Source organism: Accipiter gentilis, chromosome 25 (assembly GCF_929443795.1).
Source record: "Accipiter gentilis chromosome 25, bAccGen1.1, whole genome shotgun sequence".
NCBI lineage: Eukaryota > Metazoa > Chordata > Aves > Accipitriformes > Accipitridae > Astur > Astur gentilis.
This window is the reverse complement of record NC_064904.1, coordinates 16263607-16289468: the sequence shown is the minus strand read 5'-3', so window position 1 is coordinate 16289468 and position 25862 is coordinate 16263607. Positions and strand designations below refer to the sequence as shown.

Below are 25862 nucleotides of genomic sequence, written 5' to 3'. Positions count from 1 at the left end.
CAATAGCCTGGAAGTGACGCTGACTCAAAAAGCAAATATTGTGGTTTAATGAACTCTGCCACTTCATGTCAGGGTTCAGTTTCCCCCTCCGGATACCCCGGTGCCCTCTGCACCCCGACAACACCACTGATGTCTTAACACCCCCACCCACCACCACCTCCCCATCCTCCTTTAGACTTTGTTCTTGCAGACTTGCTTAAAATGCCCTTTGCTCTGCCACATTAACATCAAGGGGCTGTTGTGTCTGGGTATTAGTCCTTCAAACTCAGCTGCAGGAATAATGATGCTCTGTGGGTCAGCAGGAGCCAGGTCCTGCTCTGATGACCTGTGCTTTATGGACTCATTTTTGGCTGCTGGAGCACAAGGTGAGGGAGTTGGAATTTCCTTCCCAGCTTCTGCCAGCAGCCAGGAGGGAGCTTGCATGGCTCTTGAGAGCAGCCAGAGGAAGAATGGTTAAATGTGCCACAGTTTAAATCCCCTTTGCCTCCAGACAGCCTTGAAGTCTGATCTAGAAGTCAAAAAAATCCCGATCTAGAAAGGAAAATCGTCTTCTCCCGTTCCTGTGAGCCCATGTCACGGACCAAAACACAGAAGCTAGGGCTTTTCAGTTAGTTCCTTAGTTTTTTTGCCTTGTTTGTACAGCTAGCACACACAGTAGTACTCAATACCGAGGGCTTGCTGGCAGTGTAACTTATCCCCCTTTGCTAGGAGGCAGCACACACAGGTTTTTCTGGAGAGCAAGAAAAGGGCTCAGGAATGTTGCAGTGCAGATGGCAAGCAGCCACTTCATCTTCAGCAGGAGAGAGGTATGGGGACCCTTCCGCAACAGCTCGGCCAATTTTCATCTTGTTAATTAAAAAAGCCACTCAAAACTTTCTACAGAAGTTTGTCATTCCTTTGCTGCCCAGAAGAGTGAATATGAGGCTGCCTTAGTTCCTCAGTCACTTGGGTAACCATCAGCCACAAGAGACTTCCCCACAAGGTACTATAATGAATAGTGTATTGCTCCACCAGGAATTTCTCTTGAGTTGATGGGGGGAAGCCTGTGGATATTATTTCAAAATGTGGCCTAATTCTACCTTAAAACAAGAGGTTAAGTTAGAGGGCACTGACAGTGAATTGTAGAAATGCTTTGTGTATCCATATGCATGCGTAGAAATAAGTTAGGTAGAAGTTGGGAAAGTGCGTGCGTGTGTGTATGTTAGGGTTTTCTTCTTCCCTAAATTTCCAGGCGATACTAGATGAGAAAAAACTAAATCTGAAGGGTACCTTCCTCCACCTCTCCTTCTGGAGAAAACGAGCCCCAATCCTGAGTGATGGCTCCTAATGAGAGAAAAATTTGATTATTATGTGTGTGTGAGTTAAAGGCAGGACACCCCGGGGAGTACAGGGTTTCAGTGGTTATTTCTTGCCATTCCAAAGAAATGCTGAGGAACTTCTAACGTCCCGTGTGGTCAAAGCACAGAGCGGTGCAGTCTGGCTGGATACAGGATAACAGCTCCAGCAGAGCCCTTGGAGACTCAGGCTGTGCTGCTTGCACTTATCATAATGGGCTGAGAAGAAAGAAGATTGGAGAGATAGAGAAAAGAGATTTCCCTAGGGCACTCCACCCAGGCCCAGCTGAAGGAGAGAAAGAAAAGGGAACACTGAGCTGTGCTGCAGGAGGAGTAAACTACCCATCCTAAGGGGATGCCACCACGATTGCCCAAACCCTCAGCGAGGACCCCTTTTGCGCACATGCTGCGCCTTATTTTCAGAAAGGCTTTCTGGATGGTGAGTGCTCTGTGCTGAACCAGACTGGCCCCATCACTCTAATCAACTTGAAAATGCCATTAATGAGGAGAGAAGGCAGAGGCCAAGGTTTTCACAGCAGAAAGACTTAGAGGCAGATTTTTTAACGTAATCAAAGCGCACGGTCTGCGGTGACGGAGTGGATGGGAAAGGGCTGATTTTGGACTGCTGGTGAGGACATCTAAGGTCAGGAGAGATGCGGATGGTCCAGGTTGCCTACTCGCTGCAGCTGCTTACTCTGAACATCAGCACAGAGAATGAGATCTTCTGAACTGTTCTTTGGAGAAGTTTGTTCTTTTCATACACTACACTTGCTTGGGTTCCAACACCCCTGGATACGGGAGGTCAGAACTAGCTGTCATCAGCTCAGAGGTGTCTGCATCCTCCCTGCATGCTACAGCAAGCAACACATGCTCCAAAATACCTGGGCTGTGCTTTGCTTGGCACATCTAAGCGCAATGCGTATGTGCTTCCTGCAGCGCTTGTGCCGTGCCTTTTCCGTAAGTCCTGGGCGGTTCAGTTTGGTCACTGTGTGAGCTAGACCAAACCCCCGTGTTTGTGCTTTCCAGTTGCCATGGTTAACCCCAGCCAGCAACTAAGCACCACGCAGCCACTCACTCACTCCCCCCCCACCCAACGGGATGGGGGAGAGAATCAGGGGGAAAAAAAAGTAAAACTTGTGGGTTGAGATAAAGACGGCTTAATAGGACAGAAAAGGAAGGGAAAATAATAATAATAATATTAATAGAATATACAAAACAAGTGATGCACAATACAGTTGCTCACCACCTGCTGACCAATGCCCAGCCAATCCCTGAGCCATGGTGCCCCCCGGCCAACTCTCCCCAGTTTATGTACTGGCCATGACGTAATATGGTCTGGAATACCCCTTTGGCCAGTTTGGGTCAGCTGCCCTGGCTGTGTCCCCTCCCAGCTTCTTGTGCCCCTCCAGCCTTCTTGCTGGCTGGGCAGTGTGAGAAGCTGAAAAGTCCTTGACTTAGTGTAAACACTGCTTAGCAACAACTAAAACATCAGTGTGTTAACAACATTATACTCATCCTGAATCCAAAACACAGCACCATACCAGCTACTAGGAAGAAAATTAACTTCATTCCAGCCGAAACCAGGACACCAGTCCTCTCCTGAACACTTACGAGGTGTGAAACGAGGCAGCCAGGTGCTGATGGTGTAAGGTTGCCTATGTTTCCTTTACATCACTCTACACGAGGCGCATGTCTCTCCTTTGCACTTGCATCCTACAGATCTGGGCCAGGTTCCTTCTTTCCAACAGACAGAAAAAGGCAGATAATCTGTTTCACATGCAGTGCTGGAATAGCCAGAATGAACTTGTTTCTGAATGAACCAGATGCCGGGAGTATTCTTTAGACAAAGATTAAAAGGAAAAGCAACAACACAATGGTGGACCCACTGAAATTAAAGAGGGAACTGGATGAGCTCATTGCTTTCTCCTCAGAGCTGAGGAGCCTGCTAACAAAGGCAGATAGATATTAAAAATGCCTTCAAATATGCTGATAAATTATTCTCCTTGGCATCTCTTCAGAGTTGGCAGGCTCCATAAATCCTCTTGCACAACTTGATTAAGCTTTGGCTGTCAGAGTGAGGCCGATATTTAAATCTCTCTGTGAAGCTCTATGCTGGATCTGTGTACACGTTTTTCCTTTATTTTGTTTTTTAGAAATGCTTTCATCCTGCGTTTCCTGGTTGGCTCCAGAGCCTCTCTGGCAAAAGCAGGACTCTGGAGCCTGTTGTTTCCCAACTGGGAAGGAGTTCTGCACTTTTAAATGATCTCTCATCTAGACCATTTTTGCCATAAACATACACTGCGGTGAAGTGAGAAGGCTGTGCTCCACCACAGATTGCCTTCTTACCTCTTTTGCCTGAGCTTGCATTTCCATCTCTGTAACATGCTGTCTCTTACTCTTCGCCTCCTAATTCTCAAACAACAAACAGCTTTCCCCGGTGATTTTAATCTCTTCTGTTGATTGATCACACCCCTTTCTGAAGTGCTCCTCTTCCCTACAGTAATAGACCCATGCTTCTGAATTATACATTGTGAAAGAAAACTAAAGCCATCTCTATATAGCTTGCCAAGGCCAAATTCGTCTTGAGGTAGTCATTAGGCCTTTTACCTTTCCCTTTCCAATAGGCTGACACTAGCTTCTTGTTTAAGTCCGCAGGGTGCAGGCTCAGATTTGCTTCATAACAAAAGCTCCAAACCCTGCCTATTGTAATGTCAGGTGTGACTCATCCTCCTCTTTCCTGCCAGGAATGGGGAAAAAAGTGAAGGAGCATTCGCTGTGCCGACTTTGTCTTCCTCCTCTTCTTTTTCTCTAGGTGCTCGGGAAGAAGCGATTCCCGTTGCCGAGCCTAAGCCTTGTGGCCTGGGCTCACTTCTCAGCTCTGCCGCAGTTAAACAGTGTGATTACAGACCCTCAAAGTTGTTTTGGTGAAGTCCAATAAAATCCAATCTTGGGGGAAGGCCCAAGGATTCTCTTCAGAACCTGGGTCCGACCTGGAGATGGGGATGACTGCTGAATGATGGGACCAGCTCTTGCTGTGCAGCCTCCAGTGGAGGGGGCCAGCCCGTCTAACTGGGAGGTCTCAGCACCGCTACAGGGGTAACAAATCTCCAACTGTCCAAGCTATTCAGGGCTTACTTGTCCTTCTAGCTTTGAACTTTCTGACCTGCTGTGTCTTTTCAGGAACTTTAAAATTAAAAGAATAGAAATAAATATAACTAAGACCACAAAAAAGTTCCTTTGAAGTATTTTCCTCTGATTCCCCCCCCCCCCCCCCCCCCCCCTTAATTGGCCCTTACAGGTTTGTCTGGGGCACTATAGTCCCCTTTGTACTTGACCCTATGTAAATAGGCCACCCAGGGTTGTGTAATAGATTCCCAGTTCCTCTTGACAAGACTATCAGAAAAGGATTAATTGTTTTCCCATGCAACCCTAGGGAGATTTTACCACTGCTTAAAATTAGAGTGGGATCATGCCCCCAGTCTGTTAGTAAGCGCGATGCTCATTCTCCCTCCATGTTTGTGTTACTCTGATTGATGTATTGATTTAGTAATTGACCTGCATATCCCCATGTTGTACCTATAGTCCAACCGGGGTAATTTAAAAACAGCAGCTGGAGTTTGATACTGTCTGAGCAGCCTGTGCAGCTGGTGACCCACGTGGGAACTGGGGCTGACTCATCAGTTCTGAAAACACAGATCTCTGGAGTGACATCTTGACCAAAAACTATGTTAAATATTCCATATATCTAATGGCTAAAGTTAATTTCTGTTTATTATTACTTATTACAGGAATACCAAAGGCACAAGTGTCAAAAATCACTAGCTATCATCAGGGGCTAATATGCATTTGATACTTGTGGCCTTTTCATTCTGCATTAGTATTTATGAGTGGGGAAAGGCAGGGGAACAGGTAGATTTCAGCACAGCGAGGAAGTTTGTAGCTATTCAGACAACATTTAATTCCCATATTTTGTGCCAAGTTCTCTCCTGGTGATAGGCAGCAAAGTTACATCAGTTTACACTGCCTGGAAATTTGGAGCCTGGTGTGTCTATCCTACACGTGAGTTGCTCTGTGTACCTTGGTTTATTTTGCTAGTCTCTCTCGCTCAGCACTGTTTGCAATACAGTTAATCCTTCTTGTTCCCTCGAGCTTTGACTGGGCAGCATCGAGCAGCCATTTCTGCACTAGGGGAAAGCGAGATCAAATTTATCTGCTTAATATCCACTGCACTGACATTTTGTCCTTCTTGCCTGCGGCTGGCACATTAAACATGTGACTGCTGTCATGCTTATTGTTAAAGTCTTATGGCTTTTAGGAGCAGGGCTGGAGACTGGTTTTTATCTCCCTTCCCATTTGTTTTTTTTTTTATCTGGAAAAGGAAATCACATAGATCTCACACTCTCTTTCTTCCTCCCCTTCTCCTTAAAATGCTTTCAGGGCAGCCTTGTACTTCTGAGCCCTGGCACTGCACTCACTGGACCTTCTCTACACTGAAGGATTTCACCTGCTCACAGTTTTCTGTAGCCAGGACCCCAGCATGACGATAGAAGCAGCCTGTACCTGCGTGGGTCGCATTCTGGCTCAGCACCACGATGGATTGCACTGGTACAAATCAGGGCCTTTAGTAATCGATCCCGCTGTGTGCAGGGTATGAAGCTGAAACGCCGCGTGGCCTCTAATGGCTGCAATCAGAGCAAATCCCCAGTGTAAAACGGAGGTGGCGTTTGAGAGAGTCGCAATGGCTCCAAGTCCTGTTCTCAGCAGCACAATCCTCACTGAAGGTCAGTAGGACTCGGGCTCCCAAGCGCCTGGCTCACACCCACAGCCACATCGCTGCAGTTTAAGTTACCAGGCACCAGCTGAGCTGCCCTAAGTACAAGGACTTCCACGGGAGAGCTCTCTGACCACCCTGCTCCCAGGGCCACGGAGCTTCCCCTGACACCATTGAGTGAAATCGGGCTGTGCTGACTCCCTCACTCGCCGTAACCCACTTGTGTGTCTGAGCCCTGGATTGCTCTTGTATGGGGAAGCAAGGCACGCTTGTGAGCATCGCCCCGGCAGGACCGTGATGGAGGGTGATGGGAGCCTTGCCCAAGAGAGCAAAAGACAAGAATGGCTCAAAACGAGCAGCTTTTGATTTAAAATTTTTAAAAAAGAAAAAAAGTCTCTCTGTTATACTAATCCCTCCTGGCTTCCAATCATTAAAAATAATACAGACGTTAACAGACAGAGCTATAGAGCCATCTTTCTTCTCTTTTGTTTAGGGGTGGATGAAGGCTAATGAAACCCCAGACTGCGGGTTTGTTTGCCTTACATAATAGGCGGCCAAACTGTTTTCGGCAACTGCAGCATTCAGTCGAGAGATTCATGGAGGGAAGCCTTAATTAGAGTAATTGCTCTATTTATATAACGATTCCCTTTTGTCTGAGATCAAATAGATCTTTGAGAAATCTTATTTCCTTTCGAGTTAATTTCTGGCCTGTTAGTTTAGCTCATGAATCTTAATGAAGACGAGCATGTTGGGTATCTCCCGATCTCCCTGCTCTCCCTCATTACTAGAGGGGAGGCTGTGGGGCGTTAATCTGTACCGCTGCTGCTTTTCACTTTGGTAGCAACATGGGAGAAACACCAACAGGCAGGAAATGTTAATACCACGAACAGGGAAATCTTGCTTTCCTTTAACAGCTTGGGCTTGACTGTTGCATTGGCAGAATCCCTAATAGGGGTCCTCTGAGGCACGTGGTGTGATGGAGGGGAGGTGAGACTGAGGGTCCGCCGTCATATCTGTGACAGGCTACCCTTGGGCTCCTGGCAAAATAAAGCGATGCATTTCTCTGGGTCTCTGTTCCCTGCCTGTAAGATGGGGAGAGCCTCTATCTCTGCCGTACGCTTGCATTTGAAAGATGAGCTGCTCAGGGGCACAGGCTTTCTCTTACAAGGTAAATGTGCCCTGCCCAGGGCAACAGAGTCCTGATGGGAGCTGGTGTGCCTAAGACTTTCTTTGTATTAAAGAAATAATGATTTCTTCCTCGTCCAGATGGCTGACAATGTGAAGGGAATGGCTGAGCAGGAAGTTGTATTCCTCTTCCTGAAGTGCATTACTTCTGGGAAGGGGTCTGGGCTTGTTAGTGTTTTCCTAGAACATGATGCAATTTCACATAAGCTAGTCACTGTGATGTGAAATTAATTATCCTGATGCAAATAGCACATACATGAGTTACGTAAAACCTATCAGGGATTCCAGTGTTAAGAAAGGGAACTTACAAATTCAATGGAATTAATGCTTTGAAACATCTGTTTTGTGCAAACATCCCCTCACAGACTTCCAGGCTGACTGATTTCCAAACTCAGCCTCTTGAGATGGAATTTGCAATGCTGCTTGTGAGCAGCACCAGAGAAGTCCAGTACAGCCTTGCCCAGCATACTGGGTGACCTGGAGCCCTTCCCAGCACGGTCCGAGCCATGTAGTGGGCGAAGGGGAGGACTGGCGCGGGTACCCTGCTCTCCCTCACCTGCTCACGGGCTGAGCTCCCAGGGCTGACGCAGATTTTTTCCTAATGGTTGGCACTGCTATGTCTGCATTTTTTCCTTGTAAGTTCACGGGCCCTCTGTGGATTAATCTCCAGCTTTTAATTTCTTGTCATGGCTTGCTGCGTTTTCTTTCAGTAAATGTTTTCAAATGATCTTGTGAAGTCATGTTTTTGGCTCATTCCAGCTGCTGGTTTTGGCTGTGATGCTGCTGAGAGGGTTAGCTGAGGTCAGTGAGTGCCTCGCTTGAGTTTGCTGCTCGGCAAACTGGTGTAGCCCAAAGGGGCCCAGTCTGAGGATGCTCCCAAGGGGCTCTTTACACTGGGAATGGGATAGTTCCCCATGGTTGGATGTGATCACAGAGCAAGGGCTTGATGGCCTGGTTCAGGTTTAAGATTGGTAGTCTTGCTATTGGTTTTCCTGGGAGGCATCTTGGATTTGGGTGATGACGTGTTTCTTTTTGTTCAGGAACATCTCTTGTTTGCCTTGATGTTGTTACTGTTGAATTTTTTTTCTCTGTGTTTCTTCACTGAGCGCTGTGTGCCAGAGGTTGAGATTCGTGCTGGATTCTAGATTATCAGGCAAAATTAAAGATACTCTATAAACATTAGGAGATGACATTTTGCCACAAAAAACTTTCTGCTGAACATCTTCTCTCATCTCTTCTAAAAACATTAGAGGGGTGTACTTGGAAAGACATTTAGGGCTGTCCAACCTATGAAACAAGAGTCAAACTCTGGCCTCCCCGTGGATGCCAGGAACCGCCAACACTTTGTAAGACTTTTTCTAGCTGTTTCTGAATGCAGTTGAAGGGATCAAGTGAAAGATTAGCTGCACTTCTGAAAGCCTTTCCCCTGCGCAGCCTGCATGTGTGCAGAGGGCAGCATCTGTGTGCTCTGGGCACTCAGCTTTACCCCTCCTGCTGCAGAAATTCCTCTTATATGGCCAGAGACATGGATATGGGCTCCAGCTATTTATTTCAGAGATGAAGGCTGAGCTTGTAATTAAGTTCCTCAGAAATCTCAAGTTCTTTGTTTGCTTTCCTAGAAGTGCCATCAGATAGCAGAGGCAGTGTGAGACTGGCCGTTAGATGCTACCCTGTTGCAGCAGAGAAATGTCAGTACTGCCCAAGGCAGAGAGGGAGAAAGAGGAGGATTCATGGGCTCTTGAACCTTTGAGAGGTCATTATAATCTTTTGGTTTTTCCTGGCATACTGGACAACACAAACTAAAACTGCATCCATTTTTTGTCAGTGCAATAATTCCTAGTGAATTCAGATAGCATTTGAGGGGGTTAGTTCTCATTTTAGTGGAAACGGCCTTCAAAAATTTCATCCTTTAATTTTATATGCCTGTCACAGTGAGGCAGGTAACTCTGTTCCAGTGTAAAACATCAGTACTGTCTCTGTTGGAGTCACCATCTGCACACCTGCTTTTCAGCCCAGTTGCCAAATAAAGACTGGAGCTGCTTCCCAGAGAAAACACCCCACCTTCACCAGGCTGTGACAGACCTGCCGCCTCCAAAATTCACCAGGAAGGAGCAGCAATGGCCAATATCTTGTTTTCTGTCAGCCCTCGGGTGCAGAGGTGTGTGTACATCCACAGGCCAAGTAAGCTGCTGGGATGCTGCGGCTGCCCAGAATACGGGACCATATTTCACATACCGCGTGATGTCGTTCAAAAGCAACATTTTCAGTGCCGGTTCCCATGTGCAGATGCAACTGAGAAGTCTCAGTGCAGCGTACAATACGTTTATCAGGGATGTAAGTTAATGATAAGAGACCGACTGTCCTTTGAAATGATATCCACCCTTTTGCTGAAGCAGACAAGTATGAGTTTGATTGCCATGAAAGGGAGGCCTCCTCCAAAGAGTTGATACTCTTTGTAGAGTGCATGATTTATATTCACTTTCAAGGTCCTGCTAGCCTGCGTTAGGTGCTTACAGTATCTGGGAAACAAGCTTAGAGAAACGTGTGGTTTATGGTGCTGGTGGGTCGCTCCAGCCCTTCATACCCTTGTGCTTCAAAGCCCTGTTTTTACAGAGCAAGAGAGGCAGCAGCACTGAGCTCATGCCTGACAGCTGGGCAAGGTGCTGTTTGATCGGGTCCCCCATAGGTCAGCTCGCTTCTGTCGGAGGCAAGGATTAATTCAGAGGGGTTTTGTGGCAGCCCAGCATCGCTCTCAGCAGCCAGCCAGGGCGACGTGTTCCAGCAGTGGGTGAATTTGAAGCCATCGCTCTCCTCCTGCCTCCTTTGGGCACCCAGTGCGGGGCAGACGGTGCCTAGAGTTACCCAACTAAGGTTTTGCAGTCTGTGGGTCCCATGCTCAAATTGGAGCTGGCCGGTCAAATTTGAATAGTCATTTTGTTTCGTATGTTATGTTTCGCTTTTTTCAGAGCTCAAAACAGCCCACCTCGAGGGATGGCCCTTGCCTAATCCTCATTGTCCTAACAAAATGGGTGCTTTAAGCAGCCAGGAATGTGTTTACGTTGGCTCTCAGCTTGTTGCGTCGGATGCCTTCACTTGGTGCAATTTTGGCATCATGTGGAATAAAGCAAGCAAATAGGAATGTAAACACACTTTTATATCCTGGGGCTCTGAACTGGTCTGGGAATGGGCAGTCCAGTTTAGGTTTTGGTCTTATATGGTTGAGTGTGAATGGGAACCCAAGCAAAGCATGTTACCAGCTCTTTTCAGAGATTATTTCTTTCATGATTTTTGGTTTTTTTCCTCTCCACATTTAGGAGAAGCTTCCTGGTGTAATGAAGGCAGCGGTAGGTCAGGAGCCAGGAGACATGGGACTTATTCCCAGCGCTTCTCTCCTTTTTGTCTTGTCTTTTTGGACTGTTTTGGTCTATACCACTCCCAGCACCAGCAAGCTCTGATCTTATTTGAGCTTTCTAGGTGTTCCAGCAATGCAAATAAGAGCTAGTGAGGTGCAGATATCCATCTGTGGGGCCAAAGAAGCTGGGCAGGGAATTTCTAGAGAAAGACGGGGCTGCCAGGAGATTTCTGGCCTGTTTTGCAAACCAAAGAAATTTAGTTCAAGACTTGCAAAAGCTTGTCTGAACCAGGTCTCTCAGAGATTTTGGCTTGACCCAGTTCTTGTTTGGAAACCAAGCTGTTGTCTGGGGATAAGTATCCCGCAGAAATTTTGAGGCAGAGTCTCTTGGGAAACAAATTGTGTTTGGGTTCTGCTGGTAAAAAGGGAGAAGAACGGGTTGAAAGGGTTGGGGAGACGGAGAAGTTCTGCTTGTCCTTGGGCCTGACCCTGGAAATGCTGCATAAATGAGGGCTGAAGAGGCCAGAGAAGCATGGAAAGCCCCCAGCTGCCGAGAGCCGTGTCAGCTTTGCTCCTCTTCTCGTGACTGCTCTTACAAATCTGGATGCACTCAGCAGCTCTTTCTACTAATGTTTTGGGTGGAATGGTGGAAAACAGTTCTGCCATAGGGAATCCCATGGCAGCACATGTTCTCTGGGGTTTTTGCGCTAATGTCAGCAGAGTCTGGGGTCCTGCAAGGTCTCAGCTGCAGATGCCCCATCTACTTTGGCTCTGAAGCCCCCTCAGGATGGGGTATTGGGGGACTTCTAGAAGAAATCTGGCAGTCGTCTTTCTTCTCCCCGTCTTCTCTCTAGGTAGGGAACGACTAGACCTTTTATCCGCTCGTTCTAGAAGAATTTGTACCTTCTGAAAAGCTCCTACAGTCAGAATGAAGTTGGTCTCTCACTGCACCTCCCCTTCTTTTTATTTCCCTATTGCCGAGATGCAGCAGACTTGGTCATTCCCAAAACAGTGACCGATTGTCTGGTTTGGCTGGTTCAGCTATTTGCTAAACATAATGCTCTTTCATCTTCGAGGAAATCGTCTGGACACCTCCACCAGAGTGGAGCTTGCTTTATGCTGCTGTTTCAATAGGCAAATAAAAGCGGCTGTCTTCCCAGTTTAAACATAACCTGATTTCTCTAATGAATTAGAAATACTTGAGGGGAGGGGAAAGATTGGGTTTTACTGAATTTAAAAACTATAATCCTAAATTAACAAGCCAGCTAGCTCTTTTCCTGCCTGAGGAAAGGATTCCCCTCCTCCCCCAATATTTCCCTTCCCCTTAAGAAATGTCCGCAGCACTCACACTTCATCATTCTTGTTGGGACCTAAAGGGCACCCGCCGGAGCCCTCTCGCGCTGTGTGCATGATGTACGGCTTTTCTCGTAGCTCCCTGGCAAAACAGGGCACTTTGGCTGAGGTTTGAGATTTCTTTTCACTGGTAACAGAGGAAAAATGTTACAAAAAGAAATCCTCTGAAAGAGTTTTGCCATCAGGAGATGAGACGGTCACCTGTCTGCTCTCATCTGCTCAGGGCTCGGGGGGCTCTAAAAGCCAGCGGCTTGCTCATTTTCCTCTGTTTCCTGAGATGACAGGAAGGAAAACGTAGGCTTCTGGCTGTGCTTCAGCAGGCTGAGGTTCAGGAAAAAGACGCAGCTCAGGACTGACTCCAGTCCAAAGCCTGGCTGGCTGGTGAGCAGCGTTTGAGAGTGAGCTTGTATTGCTGAGAAATTAATACAGAAATAAATAACCATCAAAACCACTGTGCAACATTTATAATGTTGCAAACGATGCAATTCAACTTTCTTTTCTATTGCGGTAACCAAGGATTTGACCAAAAGAAAAAGAACTAGGGAGAAATAAACCCCAACTTCTTCCTCTAGAGAATGAGTCAAGTTCCTTGCATGCGGTTCCAGTACAATGAAACTGAGAAGTCTGGCCAGCAACTGGGTTCAACAGGAAAGCTGAGGACAAGCTTTTGTGCAACTGCTAATAGGTCCCTCTCCCGTGGCCCTGCCGGATGGGAGGAAACAAACAGCCCTTTTTGTTTTGCAGTTCATGACGAAGAACCCCAACATGCGGCTGGGCAGCCTGGGGCTGGGCGGTGAGAGCGCGATTCTGCGGCACCCCTACTTCAAAGATCTGGACTGGGACCTGCTGAACCAGCGTCAGATGGAGCCACCGTTCAGGCCCCGAATTGTACGTGGGAAGGAGGGTGGGGTGAAGGGATCCTGGTTTTTTTCTCTTCTGGGCTCTTTAAGCAGGTTTATTCCCACGAGACAGGAAAGGAGGTGAAGGAAAGGCAACCTTGACATGAAAGCCCTGGCCCAGCAGCCAGGAGGTGAGGTCTCTGGTCTTGCCTTGGCTGCTGGTTGGCCACCCGATGTTGTCCAGGTCACTTTTCCCCTCCATGCTGGATTTTCAAAGGCGGTTCAGCCAAAAGATGTGGGTTTGTAAAAGCAGCTGCAGCAGATCAGGCACCTAACTACCCTTTGCCTTGCCCCAAATATAAAACAGGGTAAGTAATCCTCATTCTGACCACCCCACCTACCTCTTCACGACCGGGCTCTCTCTGTCTGTATAGCACGCAGCAGAGTGTTCCTTGCTCAAACCACCGTCAGCTGAGTGGGTCAAATGGCAGAAGGGCTGCAGAGGGGACAGTGTTGCCCATTTTCCCAGTAGTGCCGCACAGCCCAAAGGATGCTGTCCGTGGAGAGCCTTTCCAAGGTTGTCTCTGTGGCTTCCTTGCGTTTGGAATTGTCACTTGGAGTGGCTTGGTCTCATGCTGTGGTCACTCTGCAAACTCATAGTGGCAGTGGTCAACCCCAGTCCTGCTCTGTGGAGCTCACTGGGTACAGGATCAGGCTCTTGCGTTGTTTCTTCACCTGAATCAAAGGTTAAGGGAGCCTCCTCAGTCCCTCACAAGCTGGATGGGATCTGGGAACATTAGACTTCAATGTCAATAAAACATCTTGTTCAGGATGCAGGAAAAACACGCGCCTTGTCAAAATGTGCCACAAACCCCGTTTGTGTGTGTGCATTGTAAACAGTCCCACTCTGTGGCACGCAGTAAGGAATCCAGCACCTGGAGGCAAGCCATTTGTCTTCCCACGGCCCAGTAATTCATTATTGTGCAAGTTTAATGGCTCGCACACAGAGGAGTGTACGCCCCCCAAAACCCCAGCTGAGACACTCTGCAGATAAGGAGGGACTGTGTGGAGTCAGCTAATTTGAAACGCGACTGATAACTGCTTCGAATGGCTGGGTCTGTGCTGCCACTTGAGGAAAGGAACTGATTTATGTGCCCTGCCCTGCCGCGTCTGCAATGCATCAGAGGTGGTGTCAGTTAAATCAGAGAGGGGTTTGCCTGTCAGAAGCCTGCAGAGGCTCTAAAAGGGTTTACACTGTAAGAGGCTCTGTGGGGGCACTTAGCTGCTCCTAGTCCAACCCCAGAAAAAGCTTTCAGTAAGCTCAGCCTGGGTTATGGAAGAGATGGTTTATTGCACTCAAGGCTAGACTAAAGATGCAGAGCGAGGATCAAGCAGATGATACATACTTTTGGCATCTCTTTCCTTTGTCTTTTCTGTTTGACAGAAATCCAAAGATGACGTGAGCAACTTTGATCCAGATTTTATAAAAGAGGAGCCCATTCTGACTCCCATTGAAGAAGGAATTCTTCCGATGATAAACCAAGATGAATTTAGAAACTTTTCATTCACAAGCCCAGAATTGCAGCAATAGCTATGGCTCTGGGGAAGGGCTGCTGAGAGGACTGGGGGGAAATGAAATGAAAACCAAGTTTACCAGGAATTTCATTCTCAAGGAGTAACAGTACACTGACTTTACGTGATACAGCAGCACCACTGTCAACGTTAACTTAATGTGAAATTGAAGCCTTCCTGTGTTTGTTGGATTTATGCAGCTCTTGGATCAAATATTGACAGGGGTGGAACAAACATGATATTGTGAGTAGCTGATGCAGACAGAGAATTGAATGCTGAGCTAGTTGGCTCAGCCTGAATGTCACCGCTTGCAGTGGATTCAAGGAGTCAGCGTGAGCACAAACAAGTGTCTTGCAGCTCTGAGCCAAACAGACTTGTTACAATTCTGATTGTTTGCAAGACTATTTTGAGGAGTCACAGCACTGTCCAGTGTTATGGAGCCATGATCCAGCATCCCATGGCCTGACCGAACCAGATGTTGCTACTGACTTTACCTGTTTCTGCAGTATTTATTTCTTTCTGAAGGACAAATGGCTCTCTTTGCCACTGTTTGGGTTTCCATGTGAAATATGTCATTGTGGTGACTAGCAGAAGGAAAAAAACAAATGCCCTATGCCCCACACAGATTCTTCCAAATCAAAGGGAAGTCATGTGCTCGTAGTGTTTTACTGTTTGTGCGATATGAAAAGTTTTAGTGTTTGCATTCTGTGAAATGCCTTTTTACATCATGCATCTTCAATGCTCCTTTCTTTGCCTCCCAGCTGTTTTCAACTATAATGTAACTTGTAAAACTTTACTGTTTATTTAGGCCCATTCTATTTAATTATGTTATACAGAGCCCCTTTTGTGGGTTTAGTGCCTCATTAAAAATTTGATCCAAAATGGTAGCGCTTAAATTTGTAGCATTATTGCGATGGGAGCCGCAGAGCTGGCAAACTGCTTGTAAGCAGAGTTGTCAGCCAACAGATAACACAAAAGGACAACTTTCTCTCATGAGAATGATAAACCTTATCTAAGAAACAGGGTGACTTGGTTTGGTTTGGATTTAAGGGCTTGTTACTCACAGGGCACTTCCCATCAGTTGCAGCCTCAAGCCTCTGCTACAGGCAGACTGAGACAGTTTTTCAGTGCCGTTTGTAGAAACCAGACACTCTAGGAGATGGTTCTGTGCTGTCCCTGCTCTTCTGGAAGTTGGATGATTCTTCTGTAGCTCCATGGCACAGCTTTGCACTCCTTGCTAGTCTTGAAGCTGTATATCAGGATTATAGCCTCTTCCTTGGGCAGATATGAATTACTAGAGAAGAAGGATTTCTAACCTTTTGCAAAACTGATCATGTTCATATCGTTCTAGTCACATGCTTTAACGTGAGAGAAGGGTGAGTTGCAGCAGAGAGGAACACTTCTGCACAGGCTTTGCACCGCTATAGCTGTGGAGGTGATGTCAGGGAGCATAAGCCTTTGTCAAGGAAATTACGAAGGTACAATCCCCCATTACAGCACAGATCCACCAGTATGTACATGCTCACCTTCTGCGAGACCAAGATAAAAATAAGAAAAAAAAAGCCGAGATCTGCATACAAGTGATACACCTTCCCACCCAAGCTCTCTCTACTTGACCAAGTCCCTTTTACTTCTACCCCTAAACTATCTGCTGAACTGTTTGACAGGTGGGGCACAGGTTCAGTTACCCTTGGACTCCTCTTGCTCTTGTGTTTGTGTATTATACCAGTTCTCCCTCTTTCGTTCCTGCATCTCCTCTTTCAAGTAAGCACAGCTTCATTCTCTGGTCTTCCCTCCCTTCCATGGGCATCTTCTGGCCCATCACAGCCAGTCAGCTTCTCAACTCTTTGCTAGTCTATAGATAGCCAGCTCCTTCAAAGTGGGGCAAGAGAAGGAGGAAAGACAGGTTGGATAGTATGAGTGGGAGAAGGAAGAGTGGTTATCCGGAAAAATGATCCAAGAACCACTCATGCAGGCTGGCTTGAATTGCTTTGCCATATAGGCAGAAATGGTACAGGGATGAATGCGTTTGCATGAGGGGGCCACTGTGGCTTCTTATTCACGTGTGAATTAAGCGTAGTGTTCGCCTGTCTGGTGCAGACATGACCCTAGGCAACTCTTCACTCAGTTTCCCACCCAGTTTCCCAGCTTTATGACTGCAGCAGTGTTCGCTTGGCAAGGGGTAAGTGCAGGTAAGCTGGCCACCGAGAGTGGGAGCACCAAAACTGTCTGTGAATTTTGTGTTGACAGCTTTTTGACTCTCCCACTGTTGAGGATTATGAATGACCTCTCCTTCCCTGGAGATCAGTGCAGGAGAACAGTAAGTGATACACTTTTTTGCCAGTATGTTGGTATCATCCCAGGGTTTCACTGGTTGTGTTATTCCTCAGGGCTCTGGAGACCTGGAATCACTCCTGCTGGAGAAGGTGGTGCCATAGTGTTGCCTTCAGCAGCAAAACATGATCCCGTCTCCATGGCCCCGGGATCCAAGCAGCTTTGCTTATCCCACTGACAGCATGAAGATTGTGCAATAGTCGCCTTTGGAGACCTTTATTGGTGTAGCAATACCCACCAATCTGTGTCCTGAAAGCCTGGGGAATGGAAACACCTCTGTAGGTGCTGTGTTAGGATTTTTGTGAACTGTAACTCAGAAAGCTTGTAGATCTCTGGAAGATATAAAATGGTGTCCGAGGCCATCCGGGGGAGCAGGAAAAGCTCCTGCCCTGGCCAGCCAGTACCTGATTTGGCCCAGGGCTTTTTGGCTTGATGGGGCAGGGATCAAATATCAAAGGGAGATTCTTCCCCAGCTTCACTTTTCATCGATTGCGAGTGGTGTCAGGGTCACTCCGCCCTATCATAACTGATTGCAAAGAGCTTGTGCAGATCCGTGTTTGGACAGGAGCTAATGCTCTGCTATAAAGTAATTTCCTTGATTTTCATAATTTTACCTGGATCTTGCTTCATAATTCTGGGCAGCTCTTGCCCTCCATTGCCTGCCTAGAACTCACATGTCTACGTAATGATTTCAGCCACTCGAGTCAGCAGATCTTGAGTCAGCCACGTTTGGCCAAGATCCCTGAACTCTCCCATACTTTTTACGAGGAACTGCCATTTCGATCGTGTTCCCTCCAGACGCTGTCAGCAGCATGGATAAAGATCAGCTCATTAAAAAGTATCTATGCAATAGCTTTGCTTTTAAAAAAGCTGAATTAGTGTTTATACTCCCATTGACTATGTAAAGAAATATTGTTTTATTTTTTTCTAAAAACAAAGCAGGGATACAAAAAAGTTTTTCCATGAGCTAGCCTGCCAGCTCTTTTGGCTTCATTGCTTGCCTGAGTGGATGCAAGATGGTTTTAGTCTATTAATTTGGGCCTGGCTTTAGGAGTATATTAAGCTGGCAGCCACGGGTTTGTAAGGTTTAAAGCATAAAATGCTTGTATTTGCTCCAGTGTGAAAACTGGCAATAGAGCAAATTATAATTAGTTCCCTTTGCACTGCTTTAGTGCTTGCATGAAAAGGGAAGGTCCCTTTGATGTCTCTAAATTTGTGTTGTGTGCAATCCTTTCATTTTCAAAGAGGTTCATGAAATTTAGCTATAAAATTCAGTGGCCTACATCTCATTCAAGGCCTTTGAAAGTTGAGGGTAAGAAGCAGATGGTCTAGAATGAATAGATGAAAATCATCTCGCATCTACTCAGGCTGGCTGTGCTGCCAAAGACATCATTTTTAATACCACTGCTTGATAGGCAATGGAAAAAAAATCTCACAGACTCCAAGTGCCTAAGGGATTTTAATGTAAAAAATGCAATTCTAACTGCTGGATGAAGATGCTTTGAATGCATTCTCAAAGACTGGCACAGGTTCCTTGCTCCTTGTGAAGTCCTAAACGGTTTGCAACAGTATTTTCCCTTGAAGCTGCGCGCTCCTCCTGCAGAAGCTGCTGTTTCTCCAGTTGGGTATGAGAGAGGTTCCAGTGCCTGTGGTATGAGGGAGGACTTGATTAGCAGTGCCCAGAGCCAGGAGAAATGAAGAGGAAAACGTGTCTGGGATCATCTGCTCTGTCCCTTGGCCAGAAAGCAAAGAGCCGTTCACTGCTGCCTGCTCTCTGTTGGTTTGTTCAGCTGTTCAAGTGCGTAGTTGGGAGGTTTCTGCTCCTCCCCAGGGAGACCATTTCACAGCTTTTACGACTCTTGCTGTTAAGCAAATTTCCTGATATTTGGAAATAATGTGAATGAGATGAAAATCTGTCTTATCATGCCACTAGGATTCTCATTGGAAGCTGCAAGTCAGGGTTTGTATTACTAAATATATACAGGGCTGCCAAACCGAAGCATTCAGAAATGATGAGTCAGGTTGTCTGAAAATCATGGCTCACTCAGAAAGCAAAAGCTTTCCAAAATAATAAATGTCAAAGTCTTTTTTTTTTTTAAAACATCTGAATTATGAATATTTCGGATTCTGACTTGCACTTCTTCTCCACATCAATAGTAGCTGGAATGTTGTGTAATTATAATTTTTTTAGATGAAAGCTGGTGTCCATGAATTGATGTGAAGCCAGACATTGGAGCTTGGAGGAAAATGCCGAGCACCAAGAGATGGGTGATAAAACTGTAAGAACAGGGGGCAGGGGTTTTATGTATTTTTCCACCTCTTCCTATTCTTTACGTGTAGTCACCACAGCGCGGCCCTTTGCCTCCCTGTCTCAAAACCCACATAACAGGGCATGCAACAAACAGGACGCGCAAGAGTGAAGAAAGAGAAGAGGAAGGCTGGGGAAGGCATTTACATGCTGTATAGTTGCTGTGCATCGGGCTTGTTCAGCAGCATTTCTCAACTTGTGCATCAGTCCTTGCACAAGCCTGTCACCTTTTGCCTTCTGCAGCCCGTCCTGCCGTTGCCCACCCGCCCCGCTGCCCGTCCTGCCTTCCCGTGGGCACAGCGCTCGGCATCGCCCCTCGGGACATCGCAGTCTGGAAGTGTCCCGCTGATGGAGCCAAGCCTGTAGGAAGAACAGAAGGTCAAAAAGCATGGAGGAACGATAAGTTGTGTTGGTGGTTGGCTATCTGGGCGTCTTCTGCTCCTGAATGAGGTGGTGGGGACTCTGATATAGCCAGTGTCCCAGCGATGTCCATGTGTGACTGGAAGTTGTGGGAGAAGGTCAGGCTATGTCCCCTTTCACATCCTGTATTAGAAGCTAGAAAAGAGAGGGGACAGGAGAGTGTCCTCTAAGAAAAGGGTTTACAACTCTGGGCTGTGACCAAGAGGGTGGAGTATAATTTAGAAGTGCCTAAGGACACTTGTAGGCAACTAGTAAAGACGTGCGAGAAAGTTGCCCTTTCATCTCTGCCCCCATCCACGCTGGGGAAGGCAGATGTCTTTGCCTCGATGAGGGTGGTTTGATCAAGGAGAACTGGGGACCACAGGTCTCGGGGACGGTGGGAATTAGAAGCTGTTGTGGCAAAAGGCTGCCGGGCAGAATTGCAGAGGAAGATCCCCAAACCTTTTCATCTCAAGGAGGAAGCTTGAAACGAGCTTGGGTCAGAGGCTTCACTGCATGGGCTCCCACTGGTAACATGTCAGTGTGAAGGTTTTAGCCCTGAAACAGTTTTAACTTGCCTGTGGTATCAGCTCTCCTGCTCCAGCTCCGAGCTCCCACGGCTGATGTTGGCAAGAGGCCTTATAAAAGTGGAGATGAGAGATTTTAGCACTGAGTTCAGGATTGCTCAAAACTAGTGACTCAGTTCCTCCAGTGCTTCCTTCCCCCCTCCTTCAAATGAAGGGTTTATTCATCACCTGGTTTCTCATTTCCAAACATTTAACCCAAACTGGGGTCAGAGCCTCAGTTTTTCTACAACAGTGAAAACTAAAACGGTTTCTTCTTAAATGAAACCTGTTTCACCCTCACCTTACTTGATTCCAGGAACAAGATCTCAAGATCTTCAAACCACTACAACAACAGCAACACCACCACCGTAGCCTCCACATAGGCCAAGATAGAAGAACATTGCAAGAGTTGTCAATGAATCCATTTTTGGAGACTAGCCAAGGTGTGCTGTGGTTGGACTGGGAGTGAGAGGCAGTTTGATATATCTTCATCTTATCTGCCTCTAGACTAGAGACGAGAAGCAGTTCTAGGCCTCCTAGTCATTACAGGCTTGTCTACTGCCCAGAGATACCTTCTGCACAAAAGTATTTCATTCTTTTCCCAAATGCAGAGCCTAGTAGAAATAGGGTGTTACGAACCTTTATTAGAGTTTGGTGGTAACCACAGATTTCTTCTGGACTGAGACATAGTGTCATGTTCACCCTAAGAACTGGGTCATTGGGTTTGCAAATGCCAACAAGGCTCTGGTTGATTTCTCCTCTAGCTTCTGGGATGTTGGTGTCTCCCAAACTTGAGTGAAGGATGGACCATCGGTAGCTCAAACCTTCTGACCTTCTGGCAGTATTACAGGTGAGTAAGTATTTCACCTAGAGCTGACTCACCATTATTTTTAAGCTCTGTGAACACACTCTGGGGCTTAAGCCTAAGTATTGTGTTCTGATAGACGTATCTGAACATGTTGCTCTCCTTAGGGCAACCTTTCTGTTTGCCACTTCTCAGGCCCTTTATTCTTGCTCATCACTAACCCTTTCTCCAAGGAGAAGGCAGGGTGGTGGTTTTGTTCAGCTCGGTGCTTCTGCCACTTCACCAGACAGTGGAGAAAACCACCTCCAACTGCTGAAGGAAACTGGTCAAGTGAGCCCTATGTCACAGGATAATGTTCCCTTTCAAATGCTAATCTCAGTAGCTTAAAACTCAATTTTAACTGGAGGAAAAAAGGCAAGTGTGACCTTTAAACCTGCTCAGCTATCCCTAGACTTTAGCAAAATCCTTCCGCTTGTGGGAACCTTCTTCACCAAGTTTCACCGGGCTCCCTGCAGACCCATGAAAATTGCCATGTAGAGCCTGCGTCTAAATTGCACCCTGGCAATTGAAGGTTGTCTTTTGGTTTTGCTTCTAATGAGCAAGAATTTCCCCTGCCAGCTCGAGATACCTTCTCTAATCTGTTACCCTGACTCCTTTAATTTTCCTTGCACTGCAACAAACTACCATGGCCCTGGGTCTCCGGCCCACAGCAGGCATTTCCCTCACACACGCGGAGGGGAGCTCTGCTGGTGTGGATCTGGTGAAGATGTTGTAATCCAAAATGGGGCTGTCTCTCAGCTATTTTGGTGGAGCCCGGTAATTTGTCTGAGATGGAAAATCCCCAAACTGCAATCAGTGCCTGGGACACTTGAGTGGAAAATGACAAGATTGAAACATGGCTCACCTCCCGGTGGTGAATTACTCTGTGTCTACGTATAGAGCTATCGGTGTTGGCCTGAACCACCCAGCGCGACCATAAAGGTATCTGGGCCTTTGTTTTGGCTCCGTAGCCTCTATACTGGGTTAAACATAGAGGAAGCGAAGCACCCGTGGCCATGCTAACAACAGAGGTTTGTTAGACATGGGTGATCCTCCGTTCCTCTGAAAGCATTTTGGGCAACAAACCAGCGACCTCCTCTTCTCTCCCATTCAGCGAGGCCCAGGCAGAGGGACTGGGAGGGATGGATGGATGCTCTCTCCTCCCAGTAGGAAGGGACATGCCTCCTGGGTCAGAGGGAGGTCTCCAGGGAGCCTGCTGGTGGTGGCCAAACGTTGAAGGGTGACCTCACGTAGGCGTGTCTCGGTTTTGGTGGAACACGAGCGTACCCCAGGGATGCCTGAGCACTAACAAATGGCTTAGGAGCCCACAGCAGCAACTGGACTTCCAACCCCAGCAGCCAGCCCGTAGTATCCCGCTGTGGAAACTGGTTTCTACGCAGAGACAAGGCGTGAGCAAGGAGGTGCCTGGAGCTACCCAGACCTGGAGTGAAAGCCTAAACGCAGCAAGCTTATTAGTGCTCAGCTGGGCTGGAAGATGCACATGAGGTCACTCAGGGACTTTGCCTTAGTCCTCCACCCACCTGTGTCCTCAGACTGGGGCCGTGGGGAGCAGCTCCCAGGGGAGTGGAGCCTGCCTGATGTGCAGGACCTTGCAGCTGGGCTTGATGACCGCAGGAAAAGGCACCCTGTACAGCTGGTTGCTGGAATTGGGAAACTTCTTTTAGACGGCATCTAAATGAGCATCCGCGTTGAAAATGGGCAACTGAAGCCTAAGCTGTTGTTTGTGCCAAGACCCTCCCCTGCTCCTCGCTCCCAGCCTTCTCCCGCTGGGCACTGTTGCCCGTGAGCCGGCTGTTTATGGGGCAGTGACCATAGGCGGCAAGAGCCCCGTGCTGATTTAGGGTCATCGGGCAAAGGTCACACAGGCAACACCTACGTTTCTAAATCCCGGTGTCCACATAGAAGCAGGATTCTGCAGCTTATTTTTATTACCATCATAAAGTGAATCCGGCAGCTTTCTGAGATAGGGTACAAGATAAGCCTGCAACAAACCCAAGTAGACAAATAATTTTCTTTTAATTGCTGTTGTAGGCCAGTAGAAATGAAAAACCATGTGTCCAAGGGTATACACACCCTCATCCCCTGATTAGATACATATAATGAGATGGAAAGCTAATCTATCATATTTAGAATCAGTCAATTAGAGGGTTAGGGCTATAGATGCATTTAGCTTTAGCATTAGGGAGATATTTAAACCACATGCTGTACTTAGTCATTACCATGCTAAGTGATAGTAGATGCAGGTCACCCTATATATGGGCTGTAGTAATCAGCTTGAAGTATTACTAATTAAGCCTTTTCACCTTTGGGCTCTCTTCCATGCCACCGCACATAAAATGGGCCATTGAGGTCATGGTGAGATGCTCTTTAAAACCCAACACCCACTGTTTATTGTGGAGTGGAGAGTGATTTGGCTTTCTACCTCAGCCTCTGCTGCCTGGAGAGAGTAGTAAACAAACAGCTCTCTTTCTTTATCAGATATTTTGCTTTTTAGTCGCCAGCAAAATAAGTGGTGGCAGATGCCAGCCGGGCACTCCTAGCCCTTCACTCGCCCAGCTGCCTGCCTGGCATTATTTGAAGCCCATGGACCATCCAGGTGCATAAACCATGTCAAAGCGAGTGCGGCTCTCCTGGCAATCCTCGCTCTCGTTTTCGGAGGGAGTCAATGAAAGCTGCAAATGCTGTAGTTACTCTGGAAAGCAGCTTATGCGATTAGGAGGAAGGTCAAAAATAGAAAAGCCCACAAAGGAAGGCCTAAAAAATTGTGGTGCGATACAGTGATGCCCAGCAAAGGTTTCACCACTTCGCTCTGCACCCCCTGAGATGCAGCTGGGCACCCCAAGGTCCTCAGCCGGCTCTGGTACCGGCCCATTCACCACGGGAGTTCATGGACTCCTTCAGGCCAAAAGCTCTTTATTTTTATAAGAAGGGGGTTTGCATCTTTTTGCTTTTAAGACTTCACTGTGTCGGGCTGGTGGCAGAGCCACAGGCCACCCCGCTGCAGGTGGCCAGGAGAACAGAGAGCTTTGCAATGCCCTCCAGCCCAGGAGAAAAGCAGCGTGTGACCGTGGAGAAGGAGGTGCAGTGTCTCAGGGTGTTCTCCAGCCCAAGGGGAGTTACTTTTTTGGACCAGCTTCTCTCTCACAGTATTACCGAGACATTCCCGGCAGCACCAGGGCCCCACTTTGCTGAGAAACAACCGCCCTGCCCTTAAACCTTCACCTCTCCATCCTTTCACAGGCTAATTGCTCCACTTCTACCTTCATTTCTGGTCTCCCAGGAATATGAGTAAAATCATCTTGCTTGCAATGGGTAAAGCTGAATATGTGCCCGTAACAACCCTTTCCAGGCACTTGAAAACCCATCAACCCCGTCCCTCTGGGGCAAGTCTGTGCAAGCAGGCAGGAGCTGGCATGGAGGTCTTGGAGGAGGGTGCTCCCTCTCTGTCTCAGGAGAACACCAGGAACCGGTGCTGCTCACCAGCAACTGGGAAAGATCTCGGCTTTGGCATTGACCTGGGACCAGGAAACGACTTGAAACATCGGGTATTTTCCAGGACACGGGGCAAGCTTTGCCCCAGCTCCTCTTGGCCGGTTGGGGCTAGTTGGCAAAGATCCCCCAGGGGAAGGTGCCAGGTTTGGGGCTGATGGAGACCTGCCCCAGGGAGGTGGAGTGAGGATGATGCAATGGGCCACGGCTCTTGCACCGTCGATGAGCCCGGGCGGCCGGTTGGGGCCGGGGCACCGGCAGGGAAAGTGGCCGTGGTGGTGGCCGGAGCGGGAGCTGGGTGGTCTCGGGGTGCTGTGCGGTGTAGCAGCAGCTCTTCACCAGAGATATCGGCTTTCTTGGCAGAACCCTGGTGTTCTGCTGCCTGTCTTCCCGGGGGGAAGGGACTCTGAAAATGGAGCACAAAATCTCAATGTAGAGCCAGATTAGCAGCAAGCGCCTGTGGCAAGAAGCTCATGACAAACGTTTCGTGTTTTCCCCATGTGAAGACCAGTGTGTTCCCGGACTCCCACCACATCCCAGTTATGGCTCTCCCGCTTTGCTGGCCAAGCCATTGAAGTCAGCTGGGGGGGTACGGTGGGGTGGGAAGCATGGGGCTGGAGCAGCAGTGACGAACCCCGGCCGCAAAGCAGCACCGAGCATCGCCAGCTGCGGGAGCTGCAGCCAGTGGTGGCTGTCGTAACCCCAATGATATTTGGGTTTTTGCTGATGGGGAAGCTCACATGGTCGGGCAAGAGCAGGGCTGTGCATTGTTGTCCCATGAGCTGTGCTCTCCAGGGGGGGAAAATCCTCTGCTTGATTGTTTTGGTCTACTTCTTAGCCAGTGACCACAGGTTTTGCAGGGACTTTCCAGCTCCCACTAATCTGGTTAGCAGGTCAGGTCCAGCTGCCTCTCAGCACTCATAGGTTGGTCAATCACTGGACAGGTCTTTGCAAATCCACATTAAGTCATGCCAGCCCATGGACATGCCTCGCTCGGCACCTACATGATCTTCATATTGTCTCCTTTATCCTCCTCCCTTTCCTTTTGTGTTTTTGCCCATCTGTGATCCTCTAGTGGCATTCCAGCTCCTTGTTTGGGAAAGGGCAGTGTTGTACCAAGGAGAAAGCATAAATGTGAACTCTGAAAAGTTGATTTCATCGCTATTTGTGCCTGTGTTTTGTTGGGGAGGGGTTGTTTGTTGTTTATTTGCCCAGCTTGCCAAGCTACTCCTGTGCTCAGTCAGCACTGGAAGGTGATGTAAATAGGCACAGCTCTGTCCATCTGGGTAGGGATGTGTCCTCTGCGGGTCCCCATCGTGTGAGCAGAGTGTTGCGATGGTTTTGAAATGCCAGCTTTGGTGATGGCATGGCCGGGAGCCCCCTCTGCTGTGGGTGGGGAGGGTGGGCACTGCCCCTCGCTCAGTACCATAGCGGGGCTGGAGATGGTCCCCTTTTCCCATGAGAGGAGATAGGCGTTCTCAGCCCATGGAGTTAT

At 47.8% G+C, this 25862-nt stretch overlaps 1 protein-coding gene across 2 annotated transcripts in view; it reads left to right on the top strand.

The window, feature by feature from the left end:
- Positions 1–15246, top strand: part of PRKCH (protein kinase C eta) — a 120294-nt gene extending 105048 nt beyond the window's left edge. For both annotated transcript variants that reach the window (XM_049828647.1, XM_049828648.1), the window contains exons 13-14: positions 12740–12883; positions 14279–15246. In XM_049828647.1, the coding sequence (XP_049684604.1) occupies positions 12740–12883; positions 14279–14425 (291 nt within the window). In that variant the 3' untranslated portion in view covers positions 14426–15246. The remainder of the gene's footprint in view (positions 1–12739; positions 12884–14278) is intronic.
- Positions 15247–25862: the final 10616 nt, after the last annotated feature.